A 24,192-nucleotide genomic window follows, 5' to 3' on the forward strand; every position below is an offset into this window, starting at 1 on the left:
CATGTGTAGGTAGCACCATGAAACTAAAAAGATACAATGGTAGGAAGGAAAGCACAACAAGGGAGGGGGCGGTACCTCCCCCTGGACAATAAGACAATAAAATGTGGGGACGGAGAACAGTGCCCAAGCACTAGATGGGAATGAATACAGAGATAGAGTAAATACTAGTCCTTAAAGTAAAATACTGCAGAGATCACAGCCTTGTATAGCACGGCAGTAGTTCAGGCTGCCACACACGGCATCACCACCTTGGTGCAAACTGAGGGTGTATTTTGAGGATAGCAACTAATTACTACCTTTAATTGAATTAATTGAATAATTGGATAATCCAATGAGGTCATATAGTGTTGAGATCGTTTTGTTTTTAGGATAATAACAAAGATTTTTTTTTATAAATACCACGACACTTGACAACGTACGTTGGAATACAACGTTGTCAAGTGTCTTGGTATTTATACAAAATCTTTGTTATTATCCTAAAAACGAAACAATCTTAACACTATATGACCTTATTGGATTATCAAATTATTTAATTAAATGTAATTAAATGTATAATAAGGCGCTAAATATAGGTTGATTTATATAGTGAAATGATAATATAAAAATAGTACCTTTTTTATAGATATCTTAAAATGATTTTAATACAAGATAGTCAACATATTGAAGTGTTCATAAATGAATTTTTATGCAGATATATTAATTTTTGTGGCGTCAGGAAGGTTTTTCATCGCGGCGCGTGAAATGAGTCAAGATTCGGCGAATTTTCGTCGCGACTTTTGGTCAAGCTCGAGCAAAAACTACTGAAGCTAGGAAGGCGTGCTTGGTGGCAAATGAAAGCTCTATTAATACAGATTAATAATCAGAAAAAATTGGAAAGCATTAAATAAATAAATAAAAAGTTATAAGCAAAAAACTAGGACGTGTTTTGTTACCCTTGAGCTGTCTCCTTAGCTTGTATAAAAAGTAGTAGTAGTAGTAGTAGTAGTAGTTGTTGTTGTTGTTGTTGTTGTAGTGGTAGTAGTAGTAGTAGTAGTAGTAGAAGAAGTAGTAGCAGTAAAATGGTTTAGTAGTAGTACGGTAGTAGTAGTAGTAGTAGTAGTAGTGGTATAACAGTAGTAATTGTAGTTGTGTATTATGTGTTAACTGCAGTAGTAGAAGCGGATCAATGGTAATGCGCCCTAGCTGGCCAAGGATATAATCTCCGTGCCGATGAAGTGCCCCGTAAACACTTGCTTGTTTACACAGTGGACTGGGAGTTTGAAGTGCCTCTGAGAGGTTTCGGCTCCTGCTGGCACTTGAATAGAGCGACCTTCATTCTATTAATAATTCCACCAGGTGCGAAAAATTTGTAGTAAGAGTTGCTACGTGCCAAGTTTCAGGCAAAAGATTTCGAATGTAGCAAATTTTCATTATAAAATAAACTTTACCATAATCCTTGATACCACAGCCTAATATAAGAAATTTCCATTGGGCAGCACGGCAAATGAGTAAATTTATGACACCTACGTACCACACTAAAAATAGTAAGGTCTAAGCAATTCTCAGTAACATCACGCAAAAAAGTTTTGTTCCACCTATCTTGAGTGCTGAGGAAGGGATGGAGTATTCGTATTCGGTAATCGTATTCGAATACATTCGAATACCGTATATGGGTGTATTCGTACTCGTATTCGAATAATTGATATAAATGGATGTATTCTCAATCGTATACGAATACAATGGAAAAGGATTCCTATTCTGGGAATAATCTAACAAATACTTCAAAATTTATTATCAGAAATAACAGCCGTTGTTCATTACAACTTCAACCTCCCGGGCGGACGTATTGGTCGTGTATAGTACAGGTTCATGAGCTAATTTTACTGTTGCATAACTTTAGAATAGTGCAATATCCAGTTAAATCAAGAATATATGTTTCAATGAAAAGTATTCATGAATGTATTCATGAATACTTTCAAGAAATATTCGTATTTGTATTCGAATTAAAACTCAAACCATTTCAGTGTATTCGAATTCGTATTCGTTGGAATTTGAAGTACTATTAGTATTCTATTACACAACTCTTAATTGTATTCACTCTGTAACGGTCCGAATATGAGTGAACGAGAATGTGAGTAAGTCAGTGAGTAACAGTGAGTAAGTGTAAGCGAGTGCATGAATGAACGAGAGAATGTGAGTAAGTCGGTGAGTGACAGAGTGAGTAAGTGTGAGCGTGAATGAGTGAAAGAGTGAATGGGTAGCTGAGGAATGTAAGTGCGTAAAAGGTTATGAGAAGATAACACGGCGAGCGAATGAGCGAATATATGAACGAGTTACTGAAATCCCTCATCTCAAAGCCTCGAACCCCTCCAAGAAACCAATAACTAGTTAGTTAGTTAGGTAGGGTTTGATTGTAATGCCGAGAGGGAGTCACGTGAAGAAGGGGGAGGAGCTTAGCGAGGAGCAGAGGCGAGAAGGCGAGGGCAAGGAGACCCACGGGTCAGTGAGGAGACAAGCACCACTGCAGCAAGCCAGAAGCTTGGGAGACGCGAGGAGACGAACACCCCACCCACGGCCTGCTGTGTGAGGCGGGCTAGTCAGGAGACGAGCAGCAGCCCTAGCAAGGAAAGGCAGCGAGTTGGAGTTGAGGGAGAGATGTGTCCACCTCTCCACTCAGCGCCCCCCCACCCCGAAAAACCACCCACGGCCTGCGGGGTGAGACGGACTACAGGATGGGAACTTGTATGGCGGGGTAACCTGCCCCTCGACTGTTCTGGGGGCCGAAATACCACTGCCCCAAGCTGCTCCCTACATCAAAGGGCGCCCGCCTCTTCACACCACCCGAGCCGCTCCATCTCCACAGCAAGCGGCGCCCGTCTGTCCATCGCCAGGACCGCCCATTCCCATCGTGAACGTCCCCTGCCGAGCCCGACACTCACGCCAGCTCCTCCTCCGCATCCAGCAACTAGAGCTAAGCATTCTGTGTATTCCCCAAATCTCCCTTGTGCCGGTAGCTAGCTAGATAGAGGCCTGCAGCCTGTCAGTCATTCGTTTTTTATTTTATTTTCATTAGTACTCCGCTAACCTTTGCAAAAGGAAACCAAATACATATTATATACAACCTTACAGTGAGTGTTTTCATTTGGAGCCTGTTTTGCTGCTCACTTGAGATTACTGAACCATACACACATCCCCCCCCTCCCCCCCCATAGTACATTATCACCATCCAGTTTCTTAATGCTGTCTCAAAAGTGGTTCCCACGGAAATCCTCCCACCTTCCATAATTAACCACACAGTAACGCCCTTCTGGTCACAAACTTCGGAACGAGTGTTCGCTTGTCCTGAGGCCTTAACATCCGGAACCAGCGCCCGACGACTACCACTCTACCACATACCATCGTAACCCTAGTGGTCGTTAAAAAAGGGATGTAGCTTTTATTTATTATATTTTATTTTCTTTCCACGCTACAACTCCATCCCTGCACTGAAGTACTTACTTGCAGCCTAATCAGGATATATTCAAATTTTTTTTTTTCACATAACGGGGGTACGTTGTATGTCAATTCATACGGTCCTCATTTTTGTTGTAATGTATAATTCCTTGTGTATAATTGGTTTTACATCAAGATTAAGTACTTAATTTTTGTTCTTATGAATACTGTTTGCCTAATAACTTAAAAGCCAATGTACATCACAAATCATTCATATTTTCACATAATGATGATTCGTTCTATTGCACGTTTTAAAGGAATATCCAGTTAGCTATACTGTTTTACGGTAATAAACTAATAGTGGTTATTTTACGGTAATAAACTAATAGTGGTTATAAAAGCTAGAATATATTTGAAACTGATAATAATGTCATATTCCTGTGGTCTATGAATGTTTTTATAAGCAAGATGTAGACTAGTGTACTGTATACTGCAGTAGGAGAATAGCTGAATGCAGAAGTATATATATTCTAACAAGGATAACTCGGTACTGATTTGACCTAGGGAAGTCATTTAGGTCTCATTTGCAAGAGAATAAAATTTTGCAGAGGGTTTATTTTTCTAAAAATGATAAACCAGTTAGTTTTCCCATAACAGGAATGGGAATATTCCTATCATTCCTATCAGTGTCGGTAAAAGATTTATTCTTTAAATATCAATCAATGGGGACATACGTCAGGTGGTGCGTCGCCTCGCCCACCCTACGACGCCAACCAAGCCCGGGGGTCTCCCCGGGCGAGTCTCCATGCAGGCCCCCTTCCCAACCCGAGTACCTCCCGGCAGGATCTATCGACTTGCTCAAGTCACCAACTCCGTGGGCGTCCCCTTGGCCTCCACTCCAGATTGTCTCTTACAGAGACAACCCGATGAGCAGTAATGTATCAGCTTCCGGAAAACGTGCCACGTGCCCGTACAGCCGGAGTTTGCTTTGACGGACTATGCAGGTAATATATGTCGAATCAGTCTCGCGGAGTAGTCGCCGGTTTGACTAAGTCGTTCCAGCGATATCCCATGATTCTGCGTAGACACTTATTACCAAAGGCATCAATCAGCCTCTCCAAGTCACCATTTAGTGTTCATGTCTCACAACCATAGAGTAAGAAAGGGAGCACATGGGACTTGAAGATCCGGACTTTCGTCTTTCTGCACAGGTATCGACAACGCCATATACTCGTGTTGAGCGAATCCATAACACCGCGGGCCAGACCAATCCGTCGTAAGACTTCCTGGCCATACTCCCCGTTGTTATGATCTACGCTACCAAGATACGTGAAACTTTCTGAGATCTCAGCGTCCTCGCCACAAGCATGAACAGACTACTGTCATCCAGCAAGCCTCCAAACACCTGTACGTACCTTGGTCTTGGCCCAGGTGACCTGGAGTCCCAAGGGCTTCGCCTCCTCGTGCAGTGCCTCGAGAGCCATCACCAAAACTTCCAGCGACTCTGCCAGGATTACTGCATCAGCAAAAACAAGATCAGTGACACGTTACTTATTCCTCCGTCTTCCTCCTCCAATCTGCTATTCCACTCCTGTTCCCCAATAACCTCCACCACGGATGCCATCAGCCTTTAAAATTTACCTCTCCTCTCCTCGCCTCGCCGACACCGTCAGTGAACCCTCAAACCTCAAGCTCAAGCCTCCCACGTGTGTTTGTTTACATTGGTTGACCCGTCACAACAGACAGGACGGCCAGCACAACCAACAACTCCTGATAACAACTACCACTGACGGGGCTCTAGAGGCTGTGGGTCCACAGCCTAAATAGCCCCATAAAACATCCACGAAGAAGAAGAAGAACAGCCTACTTAAATACCAGTTATAGGCAAGTTGTTGCTGTTTCGGGTGTGTTGTAGCAGGTGTTAGGATCGGGGAAGAAGTGAGGGTGCCTGGAAGAATGTGGGAGGCTGTGACATAAGTAAAAGGAGAAAGAGGTGACTTGCTGGTTCAATATAGTTTGGCTGTTGGCTCTCGCCGGGTGTGGACGTGCTCTCCCTCTCTCCCTCCCTCACCCATCCTATGATAAGCTAAGTGAATTCACACATACATAACACTGTTTTTATTTATACATACTGTTTTAAATTTTTTGTTTTTTTATCATTATTTTTTTATTAAAATTGAAATACTATGGTATTTCAGGACCTATTCTACACTGGATCTCTGCATCTCTTACTAACCTGACTCAACATATTCTTCTTGACGGATCTTCATCTGACACTGTCCCTGTTTCTTCAGGTGTACAACAAGCATTGTTCTAGGCCCCCTTCTTTTCCTCCTGTACATTAACGATCTTCCACTCTCAACGCCTAACTCTTCCACTAGACTATTTGCCAATGATAGTTTGCTATTTAGAGCAGTAAAGATTACTGACGACTGCAGACTGCTACAAAAAGACTTGAACGTCCTCCAACGGTGGGAGTGCACCTGGCAGATGAATTTCCGCCCTGACAAGAGTAAACTGTTAAGATTCACCAGAGCTCACAACCCCATCCATCACACTTACACTTACACTCTCCATAATTCAGACCTAGAATCAGTCCACACACAAGTATCTTGGTGTCCACTTCTCCACTAACCTAAAGTTCAACACATAGACCACATCAGTGCCACAGCCAACCAAACTCTGGGGTTCCTGAGGAGGAATTTACATAACTGCACCTGATATTAAACCCATAGCTTATGACACACTTGTGAGACCAACACTTGAATACAGCTCCACGGTGTGGAATCCTTACACACACAGAAGCATTGATAGGTTAGAACAAATCAACACCAAGGCGGCTAGGTTCATTACAAACAATTGTAGGAAGTGGGAGTCACTTGGTCTGATGGTATTCACAAAACTTGCATCTTTGCAGACTACTTTCTTCACCTTAACTTTCTCAACTAAAATAAAAATTGCCTTGCTCTGAATGTGGAAGTGGAACAATTGTACAGTATAATATAAGCAGTGCCTGGTTAAGGTGGCAGTCAGGATCATGGAAGCAAGAAGAATAAATAACATCTGGGGCAATGGGCCAGCCCACCGATGGTTACTGAACCTTTGCACTACAACACATGAACACAAGAACAGAAGCAAATCTATTAGTACTCATGAAGGAGCTGTTGATTACTAAGTGGGATGTTGAAGGACTTGGAGGTGAGGAACCAAGTGCTGAAGGGGATTCCCCCTCTAATGTAGGCAAAACTAAACTAAAAAAAATCGAAACATACTGATTTTTTATCAAGAGTTTAATGCCTGCTCAGACATATGCCTTTGTTGATTGATGGATTGATCCAGTCTACACTTCCTGAACATTATTTTATTAAGGGAGCTACATCTCATTTAGTCTCTTTATGGCATGGATAAGTGACTATCTGAAGATCATTTCCCTCACTCTAGTTCCCCCAGATGATAATGAATTTTTCAAGGTAAAAAAGCTTAGAACAAACAGCATCTTGCACCATCACCATCAGCAGTACATTTTCCATCAGGCATGTTGTCACCTTCGGTAAGAAGGAAAGGGAAATGAGACAACAGACATGTAGGCTGTTTGGTGTGGTGTGCTTAAAGCTGTACAGGTGATAAAACTGGCTGAAGGTAAATTCTAAAGTGTTTTACATAAAAAATTACCTTTTATTGTTTAAGTGCAGTGTTCTTACATCTTTTTTTTTACACAGCATACACACAAGTGCAATGAAAAGATGAGTATTTGGGCACATAATGATACTGTACTGTTGACATTCAGTTCTTGCACGGTATTGGCTACTTCATCTGCAAGACATGTGTAAATAACATTATTCACAAAGACTAGGAATTACATGTCACTTGAATTGAGGGTGCACTGCTATCTTACACCAGGATCTCTCATAACATTGGTATAAGGCAAATAAAAATGAGATAGAAAATCAAACATTTAGTCCACATCTGAAATATAACTCCAAAAACAAAGTCAAAAAAATTGAAATTACATATCACTACTTCACTGAGTAAGTGAACAAATATAAAATATTTCTTTCAGCATATGATGCAATAATAAAGAAAATTTGCTTCCCCAAAAAGAGCTTTGTTATGGTAAATATCTGATGAGTCCACACTCTAAACTTGTTCTCAAACTCCTTCTCCAGTCAACAAATGTGCCACTTGTACTCCTGACTGGCAGGTCACCCAAGAGGGAACATGATGCTTGACAGAAGCACAAGGTATTGAGGCAGACCAACCCTTCATGGCTTGGCCTCGCCAGGGTGTGTTGCTTTGGGCTCATAACTACCTTTACAGGGATCATTTGATCAGCAGCAGCAGTAGCAATCACTGACTGAACACAACAAGGCAAATAATCTCTATATACTCAAGAGTATAAGAAGTAAAAGAGAAAAATACATAATTACATTTTTGCTAACAATAATGTGATTCCAAAGAAATATTCAGTTTGTCATACAATATATGTATGCCAAACTTCACTAAATTCAATAAGATCTTAGTTTTCTCTTGACAACCATCCAGTCAAATTATGCCACATCTAATTAAAGTAAAAAGTACATAAGCTGCCTCACCAGACAGGTTTTACTGTTACTTATGTAGTGTTTAGGAGTCTGCCATATCAACCAGGTGTTCACAGCAACACCTAGGAATAACATCAGTAATGCAGGCGGCCTTGAAGTCTTAGTATGGGACTGAATGAATGTTCGTAAACAGGAAATTCAAAATGAATTTGACCTTATGGAATGGTTCGTAAGAAAGTTAAATAGTGATTATCTTACTGTTTTATGCTATCAAATCATATTTTTGCTGTGTGAATAACAATATGTATTTGTTTATTGACCCGGGTGAGCCATTGTCCAAGTATACAACAACACACATGAACTGCTTCTAGTGTGGAGCTGCCGGGACCTGCTCAAGATGGCAACACTGCTGGAGAGGCAAGAGAAACACATTCCTTGGGCACCACCGACAGTGTGGGCAGGCCTTAACGCAACATGCAGGTAGTGTGGTTTATAAAAAAGTAAAGGTTGAAATAAGAATCTATCAAAGCTCTAGAATCCCCTTTAATACCTAAGGGACTCCATCATGGAATGAGTGAGTTGTAAGTAAAGAGTAATGGAAATGAGTACCTGAGATATGCCTCACCATTCACTTAACATTCACAGTCCCCATCCTTCAGGCACACCACAACAACCCAATGCCACTCTAAAACTAAATAAAAAGTTAACTCATATCTACCATCAGTTACCCAACTTTTTGGCACACACTATCACAGAGTTTGACTCTTTAACAATATCTTGCCTGTATTCCTTTTTACTGACACTCACATCATGTCTGATGACAGTTACCTGGCTTTCCAACACCTACACCAGGGGCCAACACCTTGGGACACTCATCAGCCAGTCTGGGCATTAGAGCAGCATGTGTAACCGCCGGGCAAACGGTAGATTCTTTGGATTTGAATGAGCAACCAGAAACAGAGAACCATGTCTTACATGCATGACTGTGAGAAGGAACTCATGTTCCAGCATTAAAAAAAAAAAAATAAATAAATAAATAAATAAATAAATAAATAAATAATAATAATACTAATAATAAAAAAAATAAAAAAATAATAATAATGCAGTGCTACTTTTAAGTCTGCTCTGTGGAGCAGACAAAACAGTTAATTAATGAAATGAAAATCGGCTTTAGTTACTAGCATAAGTTGGGATTTTTTCATTATTCACCATTGCAATACATGTTACATTTTATGAAGAAACATCTGCAACATACTCTGGATGGCATTTGTAACTTTCTGGTCATAATCTTATAATTGCAGCCATAAAGAATTTGTGATGGTTGGTAAGCTTTAAATCACATTTTTTATTAGAGTAAACACAGTGTTGGCTCCAAAAGATATTGATCCAGGCATAGAATACAGAACACCAGTTTTATTTTAAGTCCAGGAGCTCCACTTCCACACCAGCAAGAATTGACTCATCCATGAAGGGCGAACACTTGCAACAGTTGTTGAATAAGTCTCCTCTCAGCATAAAGGACTGATTTAATAAACAATTCTTGTAAACCTGATTCAGAGAACTTGCCTCAAAATTCTGACTAAAATGTCACCTGCTACTCTGCATATTATCTGGTATGAGAGAAGATAAATAGCTTGACTGAATCTCAAGTGTGTCATATTTCATAATGGCTGCCCTGAGTGGTGTCTGAACAGCCTCATCTTAACATAAACTTTATAGACAGACAGAGTGGTGCAAGTTAAATTACATTTTTCTGCAAATTTTTTTTACTCTCATTCCTTACAACAGATCCTGTAACAAACTGGCATCCACCCGCAGGAGCTACTTGAAGGAGCAGCAGTGGAAGTCCTAACTGGCTCATACGCTGCCTGTGCAACCAGTCCCTCCCTTTCCCTGGCCACACACTGGACAGGTAAGGCCGAGGCCAGACCACTCAGGCAGGGGCAGAAAATCTTGATCTTAAGTACAATAACAAACACAATGATGAGCAGAATACTGGAATAAGAGAAATGTTTGTGCTCCTGACCTGACGTGATGGCCTTGCTGTAGTCACAAGTTACTTTTGCAAATCTTAATATTTATATATACAAAATAATAGATTTTCATGTTTAAAGGCAGACATGCTGTATTTTTCTATGCCTAATGAAATATCTATCAAATAGATGTTATCACTTGTTATGTCTTACATAATAAATTACTATCTTTAAAATGTGTGCTTCTCCGGACAGAGTAAAGCAACTTGTAGAGTCAAGACATCAAGATTTCACTGTGGTCATACCTTCTGGTCACTGATAAATCTCCCTCAAAATTGCTACAGGAACAAACACACATTCAATTTATCTTCATATTTAAATATTTAATCTACCAATTAACCTAAAAAAAACACAAGAATTTGAGTACTTACAAACAAATGCACACACAACACAAACTTCCATTCTGAGTACTTCATTGGACTAGATTTGGAGAGGTCAATCATGTGCAATCACACATAAAAAAATATAATTATTCTGTTGCTCTATGACTTAGAAATGCTTTAGGTAATGATGCAATGAACAGTGACTTTGTCATGCAGGACGTGAGCTCTCCTGAGGCAAGGACTAGGAGAGCTAATGTCAGGAGCCTCACTCAGGAAGTCGAGGGCCATTTCAATGAAAATGACCTCTGACCTGCTTCTAGAGCCCTAAAAAAGCTCTGCTCTGAGCTTCCCTCCCAGGTGAGCACTATCCAAACAGCAGATGGTTGCCTTGTGAATGAGCAGAGGGCTCACTGAGCTGAGTACTTTGAGCAGCTATGCATGGCAGACCCTCCGAGGCAACTACCAGCTGCTAGGTTGAAAATGGTGAATGCCGATTCACCCATTGACAAAAGTCCACCCTCTCTTGATGAGGTCTGAGAGGATGTGGCAAAGTTGAGGGATACAAAGGAAGCTGTTTTTTGTAACATGAGTGCAGAGCTGCACAGAGCTGGAGGTTAGGCCATCATCTGTGAGTTGCAAGCAGTCTTTACTGCCATTTGGCAATATGGCACTGTTCCTCCTAACTGGAAGAGGGAGTTGGTCATCCCTCCCCCCTTTTTATTATGTTTCAGCCTATGGCAGCAATAAGCCATCTTGGTGGAGCTTGATGATCTTCCCCAGCCCTTTGTGGCGCAGGCAAGTGTTTATAGAGGCGCCATCTTGCTTGGCTCATGCTGTCCCCCAGAGCTCATCCTTGAGCCTCTCTTTGAGAGAGAATCTAGAGTCCGGGTTACTAGGTGGTCTTCAGAACAGCATGTGGGTAGTCATAGGCCACTCAGCAGTGACTGAAAAATCCCAACTGTGGCAGCAGGCAGGACTCGAACCCACATCTTCCTGGACGCGGTGCTGGCACACTAACCACTCAGCCACCTCCTCCCCTTGGGAAAGGGAAAGGGAGCTGCCAGACCTGCAACAACTACCATGGAATTATGATGCTGAGTGTGCCAGGCAGTGCCAAGCAAGATGCTTGCCAATCCATTATTGATGCAGCTTCTTTCCTCCGGAATGTAGGAGTGATGCAGAGCTGTGTCCTCGCCCCAATCACTTTTTGACACTTGCACAGACTGAGTATTAGGCAGACTTGTGGATCAGAGTCATTGTGCAGCATCTATTGTCAACATCAAGGTCATCAACCTTGTTTTTGCCGATGATGCAGTAATCCTTGGGGAGACGCTGGCGGTCTCTAGCGAGATGCTGATCCACAGGCGCTTAGAGACACTGTGCACTGTTGTTGAAGAGTATATACGGCTCAAGCATGGATGTAAGGCTCATGTCTTCTGCCACCATCACTGAGCAGGATGTTGCCAGGTGCCACCAGTGGATCAGTGGACATCCAGGTGTCAAGCATACACTAATTTTGCAGGACAGACTATCCCAATTAAATGGCAATGGGTACACGATTTATTTTGTGCAAGGATATCCCACAGTTCAGTGGCAACAGCTACGTGATTTTGTGCAAGGATACCGTGAATGGAATGTCAGTCTATCAACTCAACACCCCAAAAATGGCAAAATGGAAAATTGGGAGTCTCAATTTTGGGGCAGTCATTATGGACATATGCTGTGTCAATAATTAACACTGCCTTACTCGTACAGACTGCGGCCCACAGCACTACACCATCTGCAGAGGCGTCAGCCCCCAAGACACCGCCAGCGTCACTGAGCAGCTGGAGTCCCAGGGAGCTGCCACCTGATGATGCCACCAACCTCTGCAGCTCTGTGTTTGAGGAGTTCGCTGCCTGGGGTATGGCAGTCCAATATCTTTGTGCCACGTCTCGTCATGTCAGGCACCTGCACATCAGAGCGGTGCCATCCAACCATGAAGACTGTCCTGGTGCGGAGAGGCTGCTCTGTGGTGGAGGCAGTTTACTGATAGAACGTGGTGCCACTAGAGGACACCACCTGCCAAGGAGGGCAGCGAGGCTGCAACTCCAAGGTGTCAAGGGAACGATGACAAGAGTTATAATGGCTCACCCTGTTGACAGCACACCTCACCATGAGAGAGATCAAGAGACTGAGAGACTCGGTAAATGCATGGTTGGTGGATGTTTCAAGATACCTCATAACCCATTCTGAGCTCTGGCTAATCTTATCACTGCTGCTGGTTTTGCAGAGCCTCAAGAGCATGATGACAAGTTGTATCGACACAGAGTGAGTGGTGCCGCCAACACTGTGGGTCAGTACAACTTGTCAGCGTGTTCTCAAGGCTCTGCAAATAACAGGAAAAGTGATATGATTAGCCAGATTTCAGAATGTGCTAAGAGACCTCTTGAACCATCCACAATGCATATATTCTCTCTCTCTCTCTCTCTCTCTCTCTCTCTCTCTCTCTGCCACAGGATGCTGCCACACAGTATGTTTGCAAACCACACAGTCACAAACCCCCCAGCCACACACATGAGGCATCTAGGACCAGAAGCTCATAAGCACCACCTCAGAAAAGTATGCCATTCTCTTCCCCATACTTTTCTCTGTCCCATGGTGGATTTACTTGAGCCATTCAGGTCCAGGTAGAAATAAAAAAAAATAAACTTTGTACCTTCGTTTCTCTTTTTAACCCCTTGACTACGGATTTCCTTCAAGAAAGCCTCACCAAGCAACAGGAATGGAACAAAAAGTGGCTGCTACAATTCAATGAAGAAAAATCTACAGTCCTGCACCTTGGGAGAGGATATCCAGCATACCAGTACCACATGGGAAACACTCCACTCTCCACCAGAGGCAGAGAAAGACCTGGGAGTATGTGTCACCAGGCTACCAGTGAAAGCCAAATCCATGCCAATCACCGGGGACGGGTTAAAAATATCACTTACAGTCTTGCGGTCCTAGATGCTTCATATGTCTCACCTCCTCTCTCTCTCTCTCCCAATCTCCCAAAAATAACCACCTTCGGCAAAAATGGATTAGTTATTCACATGCCAAACAGATATGCTACAGGATTTAAGAGGTTTAGTGAATGGACAACACTACCCACATTGTATCAAGTGATATTTGTTCTGCCTTAAATGTTGACTTCAAATAAAAGTTTCATTGTGAATGAAAGGTTTGAATCCGATAACCTGCTTCAGAGAAATCAGTTTCCCTACGATCTAACCTGCTTTGTTCTGGGATGACTTTAACAATGCTCTGGACAGTTAAGTGACGGCAAAGGCTTGGCCAGCTGCTCAAGCCATATAAGCTCTCCCAGTAAAAGAACTTTAGTTTCTGGTACATATCAGATGACAGGATACCTTGCGTGAAAAGAGAAGCAAAATTGAGAGATGGAAAACAAGACCAAGTAAATGATTCTGCCTAACCAAGACTCATAAGAGCAATTTTGTTTTGACCACCCTGAAGGCCCCGTCTGCATCCCCTTCATTAACTTTACTGTCCATATGAGAGCTTTTTATAAGTTCTCATCACTCAGTCTACAGTTCAGTCTAAATTCCCACAATGCAGCAGCTGTCACTGCCACCCCCATTACACAGAAGTCATTAGGTACCATCTGTTCTGCCATAATTCAAAGGTTTTAAAATTCAGGGAATGATGGGACTCACAAACGATATCATGAACACCCCAAAAAGTGTAATTTGTGTTCGTGACTTTCACACCTGAAATTTAGGGCCATGATGGTGCATCTATGATAGACCCACAGCACAAAAAAACATTTTCTTTGCATAGGCCTGGTCACTTTTCTGGTATCTATCCTTAAAGTAAAATTGTATATAATTTCTTTTTAAAAGAAATCATAGTTACTTCAGTTCTTGCTAGTAGAGTTTTCATCTAGTGTTGCACACTGTATGGCTCTGAGTCTGTCCCTGGCCGGCTCAAAGGAGGACTGCAGCGCTAACGTGGACTGGTAAAATGCAGTGGCTTTCTCCATGTCACCCTGTGGAGAGAAACACCAGATGACAACAATGCTGTGTCCACTACAATATTTAGGCTAACTTTTTTACAATACAAAAGGCCAATGCAATACATACACAATTCTATGTCTTATCCTAAAAATACACATACAATTCTATGCCTTATTCTAAAAAGTTTAGTTCCCACCTTCCAAGCATTACCTCAGATTTGGAAATGAGATATTGACCCCTCAGCACTGCCACCCTCACACCCTCTGCCTTCCACCCCAGCCAGTCAGGGCCGAGATTTTACACTTTTACTTAACTTTGGGCCTTACAGGATTCAACTGCTAGATTTTACACTTCAAAACGTATATATCTCAGGTGAGAATTTTGATCAATAATTGCACATTGAAATTTCAAAGTAAAAACAAAATAGTATCTTAACAGTATCGCTAGAGAATTTTCAGGAATCAAATAAGTGAATATAAAAAGTAGAAATCTCCCAACTTTCCCAACCTGCTCAAGACTCACTCACCTTTGCAGCATAAATGTTAGCCATGGTGAAATGGATGACCACAAACTTTGGAGAGATTTCCAATGCCATGTTTGCCACAACAAGAGCGTTATTGTAGAGGCCTGCCCTGGAAGTGAAAAAAATGTCAGGGTTTTTGTATTAGACCATGGACTAAAACAAATATTTATGTCCAATCCTACACACACACACACACACTCCCTCTCTCCCTCCCTGACACAATAGCCTTACCTGTGTAGAATGTTGGCCAGGGATATGAGGGGTATGTCCTTCATGTGTCTTGGGGCGTAGTGCAGAGTGTGGCGCAGGCAGTCCACGGCACGCTCCCCGCTGCCCACCACACGCCAGTACAGTGCTGCTGCTGTTGCCACGACCCAAGATGTCTCATTCTGAAGAGGAAAAATTATAGCAATTTTTAAAGTTGTTTTTCTCCAAAAGTTCAAGAATACATAGGTCAGTATTACAAGACACTTTGGCTTCTCACATCAGCTATTTTTAAAGGCCAAAGAGGGGTCAGTCAGGTTCTAATGAGTGTTTCTTCAGGGTCATGGTACAGAAGGAGGGTCAAACTACCACCAGGGTCATAAATCTACTCCTGGACATGCCCACAACTCCAATGAAAGCCTTGTCAAATGTGTGTGCTTGGGTGGTGAAATGTCTTATGATACGACCTTAAACCCACGAATGGCTTGACTTTATTGGTAGTGTCGACTGCAAATGTTCTCACCTTGACAAGTGATCTAGCAATCCTGGTGGCCATGAGATCCACGGAGACAGGAGTGCGGTCAGTAAGGGTCTGCAGCGCCTCCCTCAGCCCCATCTCTGGGAAGTGTGGCAACAGGTGGCGGTGTCTGATGCCAGCCAGGTGGTCCAAGGTGTGCATGGAGGCTGGCAGGTCCCCTCTACAGATGGGCTCCTCCAGGGCAGTACCCACAGGAGGTGTAGGGACCAGGTACTCTGCAATACTGTAACAAAGAGAATCACACAGTTGCTGACAGGAGTGTATGGCAGGTAAAGTCTAGGTTAGGTTAGATTAGGTTATGTCATGACATTTTTTAGACATTAAAGATGCATGTCCCCTTACTCTATGCTCTTGGCTGAGACAGAGAGCCATGTGGATGTGAAATGCTTGACGTCACTGAGCTTGTTCGCCCGGTCACACACATGGGGCGGCGGCGGGGGGGAAGCCACTCTCTCCCGCACCCGCAGCAGCACATCAGGCAGCGGATCGTCCTCTACCACAGCTGAGTCTGACCCACTTAGAGAGCCGGTGCTGCTGCTAGTGCTGGTGCTGGTAGCGGTGGTGGTGCTGGTGATGGTGTTGGTGCTGCTGCTGCCTCCCACACCCTCAGCACCACCAGCTATGTAGGATGCTGAAGACTCCTCTGAGCTCACTCCAATGCGGACGTGGATCTGTTTGTTGGTGGAGCTGGCCTGGAAAGGAAGGGTAAAGTGATGGCAAAGGAACACATTGTCAGGCATATGATCACTCCAATCTATACAAAAATAAGATTAAAACACATTAGAACAAATTAGAATAGTGTCAGATTAGCTTAGAACACATTAGAATAAATTAGAAGACATAGTCAATTATATGATCCCTCTAATCTAAATGGAAATTAGATTACAACACATTAGAACACATTGTCAAGAATATAATCCCTCCAATCAAGGTGTAAATTAGATAACACAGAATATAACTCCGACTAAGATTCTTGGGGACACAGACAGTTGGATGTGAAGAAAGACAGGTTTCTCATATATGATTATTAGTAACATGATTCCTACGGGTCACCTTGGCTTCTGGTCCTTGAGGGTCGCCTATCTCTTTGGAGGAATCTTCGGCGCCATCAAGCACTGCCGGGCCTTCTGCCTCCTCCTCCTCCTCCTCTCCTTCCTCTTCCTTCTCTTTTACGGTTTCTTTTTCATTCTCTTCTTCCTCCTCCTCTACCTCTTCTTCAGTCTCACTATCAAGATCTAGATTTATAACTTCTTCTATTCCATCTGTTAAAGAGAAAGGGCGGCATGTTTAGTACATACAATAAAGATCAAATCAATGTCATGGTAAAACTACAAACGCTTTTCTTACTCATGTGTCAGCCGTCTCATTCCTCATCCTATACATCCCTTGATGACTGGCACACAGGGACTTACTCTTTTCTTCAGGGGCTGCATCAAGAGCAGCCTGACAGCCCCCATCCGTTGTGCAGACGCCTTCTTCAGAGCCGCCGTGCTGCATGGTTGTGACAAGAACGCTACTGTTACATCATTACAAAGCACCAATATTACAATGGGCATATCAGCATGGAGATTTAACACATCCTTTGTATTAAGCTTTAAAAATAACATCTTCCCAGCAGGGATAGCAACAATGTAATATAATACTCCTATCAGTGTCTGGAATACTGCTGATTTAGTTGCTGTAAGTCAGAGCTGTGTCTAATCATCCCTTACTAATGAGACTTTCTAAACAACAAAGTGAGTTCATTCTTTGTTGATTTATAGCATAAGGTGCTGGCTATCATGAGTTTGAAGATACCCTAAACTTAACCTAACCTAACCTAACAAAACCCCAAACAGTTACTTTAGGTCTTGGCTCAGAAAATTCATAATTTTTACTCACCAAAAGTTCAAATTACTGAACCACCAGCTTAGGTCATTTACCCATTAGCATTACCTAGTGCATGTTATAATATTGCTTATGAAAAATGTCTCACTACCAGGAAAATATACGAATCTCCATTTTGAAAAATTCCCAAACAGAGATTATGTTCACCTGGTTCTGACAAGTGGGCAGCGGCCGGGTGGAGCGAGGCGGACGTGTGTGGCAGGCCAGGGCGGTGAGGTACTGGAGCGCCGAGGAGTGGGTGGGCGAGGCTGCCAGCACCCTCTCGTAGTGGTGCCAGGCGCCTGTTAGGTTACCCTTGCCACAGTACAGGTTGGCCAGCAGGAAGTTGGTCTCAGGCTGCAAGCAGATTTAACAGTACAAATTTCCTTATTAAAAGAGAAGTAAATTAATGAGTTTCATAACATTTATTTATGCAAAATTCTAATTATAAGAAATAATTTAACTATGTAGTCCATTCTTGCACTTTGTGAGAATATAGTTAGCATTTTCCCTCACAGAGTATAGGTATATGTATTTGAAGGAATTCTACTATTATTATTGTGCTGCTTCTTGATTCTTTAAATTCTATAGCCTCTCATCTCTTTATGGATCCTCAAATGACCATATAAAAATGCTAATACAGTGATACAGATTACAAATCAGTTTTCCTATGACAACAGTGCCATGAAGCAGAGAGAAGGGCCGGGCAGGTCTCTACACACCTCATGGTCTGCCACACTCATGGCCTGCAGGGTGAGGGTCAGGGCATCATCAATGTGGCCGGCCGTGTAGAGAAGCGCTGCCAGGTTAACCAGAGGCACATCCTGCCACTCCTCCGGTGCTGTGGCCACGGCTCGCCGCAGGCACTCGATGCCGTTATAGAGGTTGCCGTGCACCCGCCAATACAGGCCAGCCAGGTTGTACAACAGCCACTGGGGGCCAACACCCTGCAGAAGAAACAGCACATTATATAGACATTCAGTTTGTAAAGAATGAAGTAAAGTTCTATTCGGTGTTGTGTGCATGATGACAAGAGAATGCCTGGACCTCTGCTGATGGGCAATATGGTTTCTGTGCTTTTAAAGAAGAAGTGGATAGTATCAAGACAACTCTCTACTGAAATTGACCTCTCTTATGGGCACTCTTTATTTTTATTTTTTAGGAGCAGCATTTAGCAAGCTTATATTTTTTTCTCTCTTTTTGAGCTGCTTCCTTTCCTGAAAAAAAAAAAAAAAAAAAAAAGTAAAGTGTCCTCTAGCCACTGATATGTCCTAAGGGTGGCACACCTTCTTCATGGAGCTGCTGATGCGCTGGCCGATCTCCGCCTCGTCGCCTTGGTAGCCATACTTGAGGAGGTAGGGCACCGCATGGGGGTCTTTGCTGCGCGTGGTGAGGGTGTGGCGCTCCTTGATGCCGGGGATGTCATCAATACCGTCCACTGTATCAGTCAGCCGCTCACAGATGGGGGGATGCCAGGGCAGTGGGTGCTCCTCATTGAACCCCACATCAATGTCATCACTCAGGAAGCGATCCACACTGTAATGTTTGGGTATTGTGTAAGTAACTTTTCTTTTTTTTTTTTACATCAAAGGAGACGGTTCAAGAGCAACAAAAAGAGCGCAGAGAAAAAAAAGCCCACTACTCACCGCTCCCATAATAGACAAAAGTAGAGTGGACAAAAGAGAGGTCAATTTTGGGTGGAGAGGTGTCTTGATACACTCTTCTTGTATGAAATAAATGTTTCAAATCCCCACTTTCTCAAAACTTTCGTCAACTTATTGGCATCTCTTTCCTCTTATTAACCCCTTGACCGCGGATTTCCTACAAAAAGACATCAAGCTACAGGAAAGGAATAATAAGTTACTGCTACAATTCAATGAAGAAAAATGTAAAATCATGCACCCTGGGTGGGGATATCCAGCACACCAATACCACATGGGAAACACTCCACTATCCACCACAGAGGCAGAGAAAGACCTGGGAGTATGTTTTACCAGGCTACCAGTGAAAACCAAATCCATGCCAATTGCAGCGGATGGGTTAAGAGACAAAAGATGAGTTCTTACGAGAATCCTTTGTTTTCTGCTGGCAGGAAGACCGAGGGGAAGTCGTCCCATTGGGGCAAGAGCGGTGCCTTCTCACACTGCTCAGCTGTCGGGAAGCCTTCGCCCAGGGCCATGTCCAGCACGCCGGTCCCTCCACCATTCCTGGGGAAGAGTAGAGATTGAATGTTTTGTTTGGATTCCTGCAATCAAAATTTTTGTTACGATATAACTAAATGATAAGCAAAAGAATATACCTGTATGTCTTGGCTGGGTGAAGGGGTGTTATTTGTGGCACCTGTGACATCAGCAAAGGCTTCCTCTTGAGCACATGTTGGCCCAGTCTTAACGCCTCAGACTCAACTGTGTGCAGCAGACTCTGCAGGTCAAGCAGCAGCTCAGAGGGTGAGCCTCGCTGCTCCAGCTGGTCCCTTCTCATGTTGCAGCTGAGGAAGGTGTGGCCATCCTGCTGGTACTGGAAACAGTCTTGGCCTGCAGACACATAGAAATATAGAAATACAGAAAAATAAGCAAATAAAAACAGACAGCAGGAAATGTATACAAGAGAACATTAAGCCTGCACAAGGTAGCTCCTGATAAAGTTCAATAAGTCAATATATATCAATTCAAGGGCTTCCAAGCCACAAAAAATCAACATGTAGCTCATGGGCTCGTAGTTCTACCTGCCTGATGTACAGCCTTTCCCCCCTGACCCACCTCTGCCATCTGTGCTTTCCCTGATCTTCTGCTCCTCGTACTCCAGCCGGGACTCAAGCTTCATCTCGGGAGTGGCTTGCTCCAGGAGTAACTTCTGCTGCAGAGACAACCATTCTTCATGACGCTTCTGGTAATCCCTCAACTCTCCCAGCGTTCTCTGAAGTGACCTACAACAAAATAAAACTAGTACTTAAAACATGATATATATTATTCTAAACATACATTTCCCATCACAAAATAACTTCTCTACATACTTAACCTATGAAATGCTTAGATACAAAACAGAACTATTCTTCAATACAAAATGTACAGTTACAACTTCAATACAATCAAACAGTTTCTCAAGCCCAACAAGAGCCACTCACTGGTGCTGGTTCTCCAGGGCTGCTTCCAGTTTGGAATGACACAACACTGCGTGCTTCCTCCGCCGCAAACTCTGATCTCCAGGAGACATGTAGAGAGCGTTTTCAAAGCATAACACAGATCTGCCAGAAAGAAACACTATGATTAGGAAGACAGGAATAACATTATACAATATTACATCACTACTACTGGCAAGCTGCCTATGTGACCCCTACATCATACAAGTACAACTGCTTCATATCTTCCATGGATCAAAGAACTTAACTCTGATTACCTGTGTCCCTGGGTAATGGGTTCTTGCCCACCACAGGCTCAAGGGTCAGTGAAACAGAGATGAGCACTGAATCTCAAAATGTCCCCCGCTGTTTGCCACTATACTGATGTAAGCTTATTGAGTGCCATCAACAAATGTGTTTCCTAAATCAAAGTTTTACTGTTATAATCTCCACTTTCATCATACCTCCTGCCCACTACCAAACCTACAAAAGTCTTCTGAATTAAGTTATAGCATAACAAACTTTCTTCAGAACCACCACCCGGGACACCATCCAACACGGTCCAGAACACTCACACGTTATAGAAGGCGAGTGTGGCGTACACGTTGCCCAGGGTGATGTGGGCCATGGGGGAGTTGCGGTGGTGGTCAATGGCAGCGTGGAGGACCAGCACTGCCTCGTCGGACCGCCGTGCCCGGTGCAGGATGTTCCCCAGATGGACTTTTGGGATGTACCGATAATGTCTGGGAGGATATAAAGGCATTACTTGGACTAGTATATATTATTATGAATTGCTTTTAACTACTGATCTACTTGATCAAATATCCTTTCAGAAATTAAGTCAGAGACACTGGATTTCTGCAGCCCCATAAGCCCACTGGCCTTCACAGTTCAGTACATTTATTTATTTATTTTTCATGGCACTGGAAACAGCTAAAGGGCTACTATGAATATATGAGTACTGTTGGCCTTGCTCTTTCCATGGAGGACAGGACCATTTGAGGCCTCACCTTGGGGCAAAGTGAAGCGCCCTGCGGACACACTCCACAGCCTGGTATGGCTCGGCCTTGACCCGCCAGTACTGAGTGGCCAGCGAGTACAACACCCAGGACGTGGTGTTTTTGGCCAGGCCTGTGGCGACCCGGTGGCCCCACACGGACACATTCCCCTCACCCCCGGCAGCCGACAGCTCTTCCTCCGCACTAGCTGTCAGGTTGTCTCGGGAACGCAAACCCTGTGAAAGGAATGACAAATAGGTAACTAAAAGGATCCTGTTCGGTATGTCCAAAGGATTAAAATACCAGTGCAAAACTTTAGATACATACTTTAATAAAACTCTTTGTTAAGCATTAGTATCATATTCCTGAGGTCAACAAATGCTATGGCAACCAAGAGCAAACAGTGACAAAGGAGGCAGTGTTGTGTACCTCCAGGTGTTCGTAGGCCATCATGGAGAAGGGCAGGTCAAAGGTGAGGACACACTCTGGCTCCAGGAAGGTCTCAGACTCGCCTGGAGGGGGCCCGAGGTGCTCCTCCAGCCTGTAAACATCACCACCAAGACTAAATCAAAATCTTATGACGATCTGAAGAATATAAATCATGCATAAAATATTAGTCCAAACACTTAACTATTTATCTAACCTATAAAGATATCATTTTGAAATGTATTTTATCAGGAGAGCCATCAACACTGACCTGATTCCTGCACTCTCCATGTTGACCACTGTGCTGGCATAAAGGTCAAACTCTGTCAGGGGTCTGCCTGCCAGGACACAGTCAGAGTCTGTGCGATAAATTCTCTCCTCTAACTGAGTGTCCTGCAAGCAAGAGACAAAATTTTCATCAGCACTTTGCAGGAAGGAATATGTGTAGTTATAAAATATATACTGTTGTGTTCCCTTTGACTTGAAGATCTGGGATCTTTATGCTTCTGCACATGTAGCAACAATATGATATACTCATGGTCATGCCGGACCAGTAGAAGGTGTACCCTGCACTGTACAAGATATAAGCAATGAAAATGCACAAGACCAAGATGGATTAAACTAGAATAACTCACCTTGTCTTCATTGCGATCAATTTGTGACTTCTGGGACACCAGCTCCCTCTTGAGGGACTCCACCTGCATGGCACGCTGCTCCTGCTGGGCCAGCGCCAGGAAGTCGTATGGCCGCCGCAGCTGGAAGATGGAGTCCATCTGGAAGGAAATTAATCAGCTGTTATCAAAATGACAAAAACTTTTGACACACCAATGGACGGCATTTCCTACTTTGAACTTTGTGTATGGGTTGTCTCTTCTAAACTGTTCGTCACTTAATCTTTATGGGGTTCTAAAGTTTATGGCACTCTAAAACGTTCATTACTTTGTGTTTACAGGGCGTCTCCTCTAAAGTGTTCATTACCTTGACGTGCCTCGCAATATGTAATGAAGCACACGGCCAGGCCTGTGTGCTTCAAGGCAACAAACACATCACCAGCCCGGCCAGGCCTCGGGCACGCCTACCACCAAGGCACCGCACACACGAGGGAGCGGTGAGTAGTGGGCTTTGTTCTTCTACACTCTTTTTGTTGCCCTAGAGCCGTCTCCTTTGTTGTAAAAATAAATAAAAATAAATAAAAAATCCTCCAGGGTTGTGAATGCCTAAAGCACTGCCGGACGGGGTCATCAACAGTGGCACCGTATATGCATTTAAAAATAACTACGACCAGCGCGTTGACAACCTTAAGAGACGAGGCAGCGTGCCCCTCCTGAGCACTGGCTGCCCTGCCCCTTAAAAAACCCCTAAGGCGGCGATCACCAGGTAAGGAACAAGTTACAAGCGAGCAAGTCACCGCCCCGCCACACCCTTCCGCCCCGCCCCTGCTGGTGGTGTCGTTACCTGCGCCTGGATCTTGTCATCCTCCGTGACCAGCCAGTGCGTGGTGCAGTACGCCTTCAGCACGAACAGCGTGTAGATCCCCAGAAGCAGGCAGCGGGCGCCGAAGCCGTGCCCGCGTCCCGCCATCTTTGTTGACGTCGCTTACACTCCCGTGACCTGCCGCGGCACGGCGCCCGCCCCCAGGGACGGGTTCGGCCTTGCGTGGGTCTGCCTGGGATGAAGAACACTCAACGTTAGCATTACACTTGGATTAAGTGCTTCTTCTAGTTATTTTCAATGGCATTGGAGTAATAGCCGAAGTATTGACGCCGTTACCATGGCAACGCTCCCAGCCGCTGTAGGCCACTAACGTCAACTCCTATAAAGACACCGCTAGAAAATGTAGCAATCATTTGGACAGTACTGCTAAGTATCACTATATATATATATATATATATATATATATATATATATATATATATATATATATATATATATATATATATATATATATATATATATATATATATATATATATATATATATATATATATATATATATATATATATATATATATATATATATATATATATATATATATATATATATATATATATATATATATAGATATAGATAGATAGATAGATAGATAGATAGATAGATGAATATGGTATATATATATATATATATATATATATATATATATATATATATATATATATATATATATATATATATATATATATATATATATATATATATATATATATATATATATATA

The 24,192-nt window shown here is 43.1% G+C and overlaps 1 protein-coding gene and 1 long non-coding RNA gene across 3 annotated transcripts; one reads left to right on the plus strand and one right to left on the minus strand.

Annotated features, from left to right (window-relative positions):
* Positions 1 to 5,301: 5,301 nt before the first annotated feature.
* On the plus strand, positions 5,302 to 13,003 carry LOC127005936 (uncharacterized). Of its 2 annotated transcripts, none has more exons than XR_007758982.1 (3): positions 5,302 to 8,432; positions 9,741 to 9,864; positions 12,064 to 13,003. It is a non-coding gene; the product is annotated as an uncharacterized LOC127005936 (long non-coding RNA). The 2 variants fall into 2 exon arrangements; XR_007758983.1 differs by having other exon boundaries at positions 9,771 to 9,864.
* On the minus strand, positions 7,073 to 23,591 carry LOC127005935 (tetratricopeptide repeat protein 17-like). The gene is made up of 20 exons (XM_050875367.1): positions 23,432 to 23,591; positions 22,612 to 22,749; positions 22,248 to 22,369; positions 21,980 to 22,091; positions 21,563 to 21,786; positions 21,128 to 21,295; positions 20,559 to 20,678; positions 20,194 to 20,360; positions 19,734 to 19,968; positions 19,501 to 19,641; positions 18,721 to 18,970; positions 18,157 to 18,381; positions 17,603 to 17,791; positions 16,981 to 17,059; positions 16,622 to 16,830; positions 15,911 to 16,260; positions 15,554 to 15,791; positions 15,058 to 15,215; positions 14,830 to 14,935; positions 7,073 to 14,335 (listed from the first exon to the last, which is right to left on the minus strand). The coding sequence occupies exons 1-20, from the start codon at positions 23,555 to 23,557 to the stop codon at positions 14,204 to 14,206; spliced, it is 3,489 nt and encodes a 1,162-aa protein (XP_050731324.1). The 5' UTR covers positions 23,558 to 23,591; the 3' UTR covers positions 7,073 to 14,203.
* Between the last annotated feature and the right edge of the window lie 601 nt (positions 23,592 to 24,192).

This window comes from Eriocheir sinensis, chromosome 31 (assembly GCF_024679095.1).
Source record: "Eriocheir sinensis breed Jianghai 21 chromosome 31, ASM2467909v1, whole genome shotgun sequence".
Lineage (NCBI taxonomy): Eukaryota > Metazoa > Arthropoda > Malacostraca > Decapoda > Varunidae > Eriocheir > Eriocheir sinensis.